This window comes from Pezoporus occidentalis, unplaced genomic scaffold (genome assembly GCF_034315485.1).
Source record: "Pezoporus occidentalis ecotype Australia unplaced genomic scaffold, CSIRO_AGI_Poc_V1 ctg16, whole genome shotgun sequence".
NCBI lineage: Eukaryota > Metazoa > Chordata > Aves > Psittaciformes > Psittacidae > Pezoporus > Pezoporus occidentalis.
In genome coordinates, this window is record NW_026913425.1 from 2,213,979 (window position 1) to 2,223,578 (window position 9,600).

General features: G+C 46.0%; 1 protein-coding gene across 1 annotated transcript; it reads right to left on the minus strand.

The window, feature by feature from the left end:
- Window positions 1-1,245: 1,245 nt before the first annotated feature.
- CD180 (CD180 molecule) lies at window positions 1,246-6,959 on the minus strand. Its single transcript, XM_062612319.1, has 3 exons — window positions 6,689-6,959; window positions 3,581-3,747; window positions 1,246-3,155 (listed from the first exon to the last, which is right to left on the minus strand). The coding sequence occupies exons 1-3, from the start codon at window positions 6,776-6,778 to the stop codon at window positions 1,430-1,432; spliced, it is 1,983 nt and encodes a 660-aa protein (XP_062468303.1). The 5' UTR covers window positions 6,779-6,959; the 3' UTR covers window positions 1,246-1,429.
- Window positions 6,960-9,600: the final 2,641 nt, after the last annotated feature.

The following is a 9,600-nucleotide window of genomic DNA, read 5'->3' on the forward strand; positions in this document are numbered from 1 at the left end:
GCAAAAACTTTCTAGTCCAGCAGGGATCTTTGAAATCTTAGCTCATCAGCATGTTAGGGAGGAAAATGTTGAGGAAATGCCTTTGGGGCAGGAGCTGAAGCTGAATGTGGAGTCCTGCATGGGAAGTGTTGAGAGAGGGCGCACCTTCCACATCTTGGTGACACACTGGAGAGCCTTACCATGGCAGGGCAAGTCTCCGCATGGTGCATCCTCTGTTGTGGAGACAGAAGGCTCATACTCTCTGAGAAGGTTGTGTCTATACGTGAGGGTTAGCCTGTTATTAAAGCACTAGTGCCATAAATCATGCTATGGAAACGTAAGGCAGATAAGCAGGCACACCCTTGGTCAAATGCACATACTCTGTCTTGCCACTGGGTTTATTCACATATAATGTCAGAAAAAGGGATTTGATTGTTCACTAAATGTAAATAATAAGTCTGTCTTTTTTTTCTGTCTGGCTGTTGTATATCCCACTGGAACAAAGAGACTCCAATTTCTCTCCAGGGATGCATGCAACATGGGGTAGCTGTCAGCACCAGGAGCACCGGTGGGATGAGGTTGCTGCTCCCACTGCACCACCCCCCTTTGCAGTCTCTGATTTTCTCTCCTTTACTCCTTCCAGAGGAAACAGTTCAGGCTGGCACAGGAAAGCCTCGTAGCTGTTGGTGTTGGGTTTTTGCCCTGTGCAAGCAAAGCATAGGGCCAAGCACCCATGGATTCTTGGCCAAATCTACAAATTTTATGGTTAGAGATGAAATCGCTGCTGGCCCCTGCTTACTATGGAGTCTAGGAAATCGTACAGGAGCAGAGCCTGTCCCAGGTGAGAGATGGGCTGAGGTTTAATGTCTGGGAGCTAAGGATCAAAAATACTTTACAGGCTCCCTACTCTGAGTACCCTGGTGAAGGGCTGCCCATTTTTCTCTCATAATGATTCAGGCACTACCAGTCTTACAGGAGTGGATCTTACGTGACTATGAATGTTGTGCCTGTTCTTCACAGAAAGATAAGTTTTCCTTTTAACAGACCCACCTCTTAAACAGCACTGGTTTTCAAGGGCATTAGACAGAGGTGGGTGTTTGGTTGGTTTATGTTTGGGTTTTGTCTGTGGGAGTGGTGGTGGGAGTTTGGTTTTCTTTTTTTTAGTCATTGGATCTTCCCTTTACAACTGCATTAACTGTAGTAGCTGGGGCACCAGGGCTAACACTGAGTTGAACTGGGATTTCTCTGTCAGACAAGTTACTCATGTTCAAGGCTTAGGTCATAGTTTATTTTTCCAGCTCTCAATAATTCTTTCATTATTTTTTTTAAATTTATAATAAAAATGGGCAGCGTATTACAAAAGTTAAGAAAATACACGTCACGAAACCAGTAAGTTGTCTTTCATCTTCATACAGTTGCTGTAGAGCTTTTCTGTGTCTCCATCGTACACTTAGATTTTCTGGTAATTTTTCTTGACATAGCGAGCACCCCAAAGGAGGATGACAGCACAGAATAAAATAGCCAGGACAACTGCAATGATTCCTCCTGTGGTGATCCCACAGGAGAGTGAGACAGTGGCCAGCTGAGCCCCAGACTGCCATTTGGGTTCAGAGCATCTCGTTTCTTTAGGGTCCTCAATTTTATCGAGATTCTGCTTGTACCAGGTGATTAAATCGATATTGGAGCAGGTACAGTTCAGAGGGTTGTAACTTAAATTGATGATGCAGTGGCCAGCTAGGGGTGCTAGCTTGTCATGTGGTACAAAACGGATTCTGTTGTGTGCAAAATTGAGATAGATGTTCTTGAGGCTTGGAAATGCATCTGTGCTGAATGCAGCAAGTTTATTGTGGCTCAGATCAACATGCTGTAACTTCTTGAGACTGTGAAATGCTTGGTTACCTATTGCTGTCAGTTCACAGGATGATAAAATTAGCACCTCTAAATTGGGTAGCTCTTGGAACAGTTTGTCGTTTTGCATGATCCCCAACTCGAAGTTATTTTGACTAAGGTCCAAGAATAGGAGGCTTTCCAGGCCTTGAAAGAGATGCTGAATGCTAGTATTAATGTGAGAGGAGGAAAGATTCAGCACTTGCAAGGTGTGCAAATTTCGGAAAGGGCCCTGTGAAGTGTTGATATGAAGAGGAGTAGAAGCAAGGTCCAGCAGCTCCAGGCTAGCACTGTCTTTCATGAACACATCGTGGAGGTGCAGCTTGATGTTGTGGCTCAGATTCAGTTGCCGAAGACTGCTCAAACCACTCAGCGCTTCCTTACAGCAGTCAAAACTTTCGATATAACTCTTACTTAAATCAAGATGCTGAAGCTTTGCCAGTTTCTCCAAACAGCCAGAGCCCAGTTGCAGGAGCTCCAAGTTCCCCTTGATGTGGAGGTGGACAAGGGAGGGGAAGGAAGCAGAGTTGATGTTGCAGAGATGCTCAAAGGAGTTTGCATTCAGAACTAACTCTTCTAGCGAGCTCATGCCACTGATGCCAGCAGGCAACTTGTTGATGTGGGTTTGAGTTAGATCCAGCTTGTGGAGACTGGTCAAGCAATGAAACATGTCGGCGTTCAGCTTCTTGAAGTGCCGTAGCTGCAGATAGAGATCCTTGACAGAGATACTACAGAGGCCTTGTAAAACATCTGGGGTTATGAAGGGCTCCTTTTCCATACCGTGAAATGTTCCCAGCCAAAGGGTCTGGACTGTGGAGTTCTGTAGCCCCGCCAGGATTCCAGGAATGTCAGCACAGCCCCCAAAGTCCAAACTGTAGAAATGGGACTGGAAAGCTCCAGGTTCAATGTACGTAATGTCATTGCCTTTGAAGATGAGAGTTATATTGCTGATCTTCTGCAGAAGAGAGACATCTGCTGCTGTGATTGTTTTTATGTTGTTCATTTGAAAGTCAAGGTATTTGAGGTTTTGAGTAGGGAAGTTAGGAGGAAGTTGCAGCGAGGAGATGTGGTTGTTACCCAAGATGAGTGTATCCAAGCTGTCCAGATTCGTCATTGGAATAAAGGACATACTGGTTATTCCCGTCTGTGTTAAAACAAGCTGCTTCAGGGACTGTGGCCCAACAAAAGCTGTGTCAGACAGAAACATGAGCAGGTTTCCTGTCAGCACAAGTGTCTTCAGCTGCCTGTTGCTGTGAAAGGCACCGTCATATACCCAGTTTATTTGACACCTTGAGAAAACAAAAGAAACCAGCATCAGTGGCCTGTCTTGTAAAGTTGTCCCCATATATATGATAGCCCAAACTGCACTTCATAGCTGTAAAAACTCATGGGCAGTTGCCTTCACCAGGATAAAAGTTTCTTTTTTTCCCAGTACTGCTTGCCTGGTACTTGTAAGCTCCCCTTTAAATATAGGGTCCCGGTGAGATGAAAAATCTGCCCTGAAATGACAGATGTGAAGAGGCAACTATGGAAGTCAGGGTGACATGAGGTTTTAAGCATCCAGCTTAATAAAATGAAAATCTGTTTTCCTGATTTCCAGGAAAACAGGAAATGCTGGGCATTTCCAAGGACCAAACTTGTCTTTCTCTAAGTTTTAGGGAACCATATCTTTATAGAAAAGGGAATAAAAAGATTGGCATAGGAATTGGTATACCTTGTTAAGTCCAAGAGGAGAAGAGACTTCAGCTCAGAGAAGGTTGAATTGTCAAGGGAAGGGAGCACGTTGAAGCTGAAGTCGAGGATTTCTGTTGTGACAGGCAGTCCTTCAGGAATCTTCCTCAGTTCTAAACCTTCACAGTTGTAGCTTTTATTTGCTGCAATCTGTGAAAATTAGATAGTGAAACTGCAACAAGTACACACTGCGGATGTAAACAGGAAAATATGGCACTGAAGAAAACCCAAACCAAACACCCAAACCAATCACAATTTTGAATTACTTAAAAACACAGCAGCCAGAGCCCTGGGGAGCCTCAGCACAGGCTTGTAATGAGCGACCCTGGGGTTTGTGGAGTGATTTTAAAACATATGCCTTGAATCTGTCTTGTACTAACTTGAATTGTGTCTCATCTGTAGCACTTTCCTATCAAAGTCAGCACATGTGAGGACTGTTTACTTTCTGGATGAATTATCCCAAAGAAAGAATTCCCACAAGGTACCTTTAAATTCTGAATTTCATTGATCTGGTAACAAAGTTTATTCTAAGAGAAGTCTTGAGAAAACCTTGCAGAGAGGATGTAAAAAAAAAAGAGCAGGATTGGAAATGTTTCTGGAAGGAAAATATCCAGATTAATTAGATCAGAACTGCAGTTACACCCTGCAGTAAGAGGACAGTGGGAAGGCTTAGCTCAGGGTAGACAAAGATAGCCTTTAAAATTTCTGTGAAGGCTTTTCAGTTTAACTGCAAATAAATCAATCTGTTCTATAGAGAAGTCCACTCTGTGGATACCAGAGACAACTATTAAAGGTGTCTGATCTGCCTTTGCCTGGTGCCTGCATGAAGGTCAGTCAAGCACAGAGGGAAGAGTCACCCTGACATAGCCTGCTGCGCTGCTCAAGGCAATGGAAATGTTCAGAGCATCACACTCATCCCCTGCCAACCTGTGATGGTAGTGCGGGCACCTCCAGCATCATGTCAGCCTCCTCCTCACCCAGCCCTGCTCCCAGAGGGAAAGCGGGTGGTCTGTGAGGGGCAGGGTCCCTGTGGCTGTGTGAGAGCCACAGCTATGGCAATATCCTCCCAGAAAGTTCAGAGATGTTCTGCTTGTAGGGAAGAAAATGCACATATTGCAGACAGCTGGCCAGTCTGACTGTTTTAATTGGACTCAAAGCTATTCTATTAGCCGGAATAAGGCAAGCACAGGGGGCAGTGGGTTGTCTGGAGAGAAACGCACTGGAGCGTGGAGTCCATGTTGAGCAGGGAACAGCACAGGTGTCTGTGCTGTGGTCCACTGGGGTTTTGTGGAGGTGCATGTGAACCCTGGGGAGCAGTGCATGGAGTTCATGTCTTTCCGTTCACATGGGACTGTGAGCGTTTGAGAGCAAACCATGCCTGTGGCTTAGGTGAAACAGGTTGGCACTGACTGCTCTTGGTGGCCTCGCTGGAGGGTGTATAACAGCAGTATTTCTTGCAAGCCACAAGCTGTATAGGGTAAGCACTTTCTTCCTTTCCTCTGAAGCACAAATGATATAGCTGGAAGGTGCTGGGGAAGTGCCATGTCCCTGTGCTGCTGCAGGCAGAGCAGCCTGGCGGGCAGAGCAGAGGGATGCAGTAGCAGCATGGTGAAGCCAGGAGGAAGTGGAAAGGGACTTTAACAACAAAATGCTCCACTGGGTGGGGAGTGTGTCTCCTTGGCCCACCCGTGTCACTGCTGGAGCTCGGACCCCAGGATTGCATCTGCAGGGAGGGACAAGCCAGGTGTGCTCACAGCTGAGCCCCTGTAGCAGATGCTTAGCATGACCTGTGGACAGAAAACTAGCCCAGTACCTGATGTGACAGCACGTGGCCATAGCACAGGGGCTGAAAACTAGGCCACAAGAAGTTTCACCTCAACACAAGGAAGAACTTCTTTACATTGAGGGTGGCAGAGCACTGGAACAGGCTGCCCAGGGAGGTTGTGGAGTCTCCCTCTCTGGAGACATTCAAAACCCACCTGGATGTGTTCCTGTGTAACCTGCTCTGTGTGGCCCTGCCTTGGCAGAAAGGTTGGACCAGGTGATTTCCAGAGGTCCCTTGCAACCTGTGGAATGTGATTCTATGTGTCAGGTCCAGCCTAGAACAACTGAAATAATATGGTGCTGGTAACTACTGAAATAAATAGCAAAATACAGACTTAGAAAAGCTGGTGTTTTTATTACTGGTAAACAAAGAAGAGCTCATGGAGCTGACTGCTGTGGTGCATGGTTCAGGCAGATAAAAAGTATATAGCTGTCACTGTAAATGAACAGTGCCTATGTTTTACCATTCAAATAAAGCAGTGAGTAAGTGAGCTCTTGCCATATGCTTCAGGGCATGGAGTGCTCTCATGAGGAGCTGAGGAACAATCATCCCCTAAGGTATCCCACTGTGCAACCCTGAGCACTTGGGGATTTGTACATTTAATTCAGTAAGGAATTTGCTATTGGCCCCAGATGTGCACTGTGAAGGGCTGGATCTCCACGATGCCTCTTCCATACATCAAAATCCTTGTCATTTTTTTTTTTTTTCCTTGTCTCCAACATAGAAAAAAAAAACAACAAAGAAACCCAACACCATTTACGTGTCAGCCTTTTCTCATCCCCTGGAAAAATCCTGGTACTTTCTTACTACCCTCGTGTGGTATCGCACATTGACCAAATGGCAAATAGACACACCATCACTCACCACTGTGTACAAATTCCTGTATGGAGAATGCAGCACAAGAGGTAAAATCCTTGTATCTGTCCTCTGCCTAGCTCTAACATCCACTAAACACCCCTGTGAAATTTTATCATCCTTAGAGATCCCTGAGAGGTGAAGTATGGTGCTGGGCTCCCAAAGTCCCTGGCAGCAGTAGGAGAGAGCATGAGGATGCACAAAGGGGCAGGTGTGAGGAGGAGAAGAACTGTGGCCGATGTCCCTCAGCACATCTCAAGACATGTGCATTATTTCTCTGATAAAGGCCCTCAGATGCCCCTGAGAGAAACCCCCTGGGAAGTGAAAACCGCCTAACGTCAGCAGGCAGGCATGCACCAGGGATTGTACACAGCTTCTGCATCTCTGGGGGGACCGGCGGCTCTCACTCACCTCCACACACATCTTCTCAGCAGTGCTGGGTGCTCCACAGCTCAGGCCGGTGAGCACTGTGAAAATCAAAAGGCACAAATCACGGGCCATTACGGAGAGAGGCGCGTTGCTAAAATGGGTGATCTGCTGCTATCTTCCCTCAACGAAAGCAAGACTGGGCAGCCGAGGTCACACAGGCTGGGTAAGTCAACTGGAAGGCAGGTCACAAGGAAAAGAAATGTTTGCTGAACGTCCCGGATTCAGTGTGAGCAAAAAAGTGGTTTCGGAGTGAAAGAGGAACTCCCCTGCTTTAAATATAGTCAAATTACTGTGCACTGACACTTCTTTGGGGCAGAACAGAGTTTTTAAAAACAAGAACTGTGGGAAATTTGCTTTTATACTCATTTAGAGTGAAATGTCCCCACTAGGTACAGCCCAGTTCAGTGTGAAAGAGGAGGTAGAACAAGAAAAGGGCAGATGAGAATTCAGCATCTCAACAAAGGGGAATTTAATGCAATGAGAAGTTTGAGTTGAGAAGAATTTGATACATTGCTTATGAAAGTCACAAGAGCTCACAAAGCAACTGAAAAGCAGGGCTCTGCTGAGGGGACTGGTGGCAATAATGTACTTGACAGTGTCAGGTTTACAGCTGGACTTGCTCTTAAATTTCTCCAACCCAAATGATTCTATGATTCTAAGATCTGTTCCTATATTGCTGCAAAAAGGATCATAATGCTGACACATGCTTCTCAGTAGAAAGAGTGAAGCTAAAAAACAGTAGTTCAATCTAAAAATGAACTCTTTTCCTCTTGTATTTATATTACAGATAACGATCAGTTTTCTTGAGGGGGACAGTATTTCTAACCATCCCTAAGATGAACATGCATGTGCCAGCTGCAGGCTGTGACAGCAAGACAGGGGCTCTGGTCCTTGCTGCCTGGGACATCACTGAGCACTAGTTCCAGGCAGACAGCTCAACTTGACCTTGCTCCTTTGTCTTTCTTTCTTTCTTAACTGTCTGAGTTATTAGCTTGACAGCTTTGTTCTCAGCAGGCTTAAGTAAGTGGTGCTCTTTGGTCTGTCAAGAAGCTCAACATGACCCAGCAATGCGCAGCTGAAGCCCAGAAAGCCAAGCATATACTGGGCTGCAACAAAAGGAGAGTGACCAGCAGGTGGAAGGAGGTGATCCTGCCCCTGTACTCTGCTCTCATGAGACCTCTCATGAGTACTGCTCACCTGCAGCACTGTGTGCAGTTCTGGAGCACCTAGCACAAGAGAGATGTGAAACTAGGGTGAGTTGAGAGAAGAACCAAGAGGATGCTCAGAGGGCTGGAGCACCTTCTGCCTCGAAAAGAGGCTTCAGCAGCCTTCCAGTACCTAAAGGTGGTTTACAAGAAATCTGGAGAGGGACTTTTTGGACATGTAGTGATAAGATTAAGTGAATGGCTTTGAACTGGAAGAGGGTAGATTTAGATTAGGAAGAAATTCTTCACTGTGAGAGTGGTGAGGCACAGGCACAGGCTGCCCAGAGAAGCTGTGGCTGTGCCATTGCTGGCAGTGTTCAAGGCCAGGTTGGAGGGGGCTTTGACCAGCCTAGTCTAGTGGAAGGTGGCCCTCCCTATGGCAGGTGGGTGGAATGAAATGATCTTTAAAGTCCTTTCCAATTTGACCCATTCTATGATTCTGTGATTCCTTCTTCATGACCTAGTAGAGAAATGCATGATAAAAATAGACTGGGCTTGGCAAATACACATGGAGCCAATCTATCCCGGTGACTTGATCAGTGAAGCTTCAAGCAATCAAGGTGCCATCTGGAGAGCTTTAAGTTTGACATCTGGGAAAATGGAGACATCTGGGCTTCTGTGGTGCCAAGGACACACAGAAAATCAGGACCTTTGACTCTGAGAAACTGCACAAAGGTCATGGCTGTACAGGTAGCTGGAACTGACGTATCCCTGCGGTTTCACCTGAGCCACTGTACCCATCACTGCTGGTGGCTGGGAGAGGGGAGCAGTCAATGTGGTGGGAGTGAAGCTTAAAATCCATCTCGGAGCTCACTCTCTTTTGCATCTTTGCCTAACCCCCTCAGGTGGGCTGCTGGGGCTGGCAGGCACAGAGAGGCCATGGCAGCAGTGCCCTGCTGCTGTATTTGTCTGCTGCAAGGATGCTTCTCTGCTGATCTGATTCCACTGGGCTCTTTTCCTCCTAATTTTGTAAAATACAAAAGAACACAACTTATCTGAATGACAAGCTGAAAATCTCACTGTACTTCTCACTAACGGCCCTGACCCCCCCAGCCAGCTCTGTGTTTGCTGGAAATCCTGCTTGCCCTGCAGGTGGTAGCAGAAAGTTCAGAGGAATTTGTTTAGGATGTTTGCTCCTTTATTTGCCATTTTCCATGCTAATGCTCAAAGGCATTGGTGCTTGGTGTGTTCCTGCCGTCCCCATTGTTCTTTCCTGGCATGCAGCAGCTTGGACTCACAGTTGCACCCTGTGTCTAGTTTCTGGCAGGCTATGAGCCCTGGTGGTACGGATGCTTCCTCAAACGTCCTGTACCAGAAACCTCCAATCTCAGATGAATGAATTGTTTTGTAAGAAAAGTCCTCTGAATCAGAGGGGATATCAGCCAAAGCTAATCCTGCCTCTTCCTGCAGAGCAGTGAAGCATGTTATTATGTGTTGTGGAATTGATGTTTGATGTAACAAAATAGAAATAACTTCAGAGATATTTTTTTTTTTTGGGGGGGGGGGGTGTTTTTTGAGGAAGCGGGAAGCTTTATGATGCAAATAATGAATTCCAGGGCCTGCCTTAATTTCAGATAATGAAGAATTCATTATGAAATTGGTATCGGGTGACTGAAGTTCCTCTCCTTATTCATATGCACAAGCAATCATGGAGCTTAGTAAAGACAACTAATGATTAGAGGTATCTGA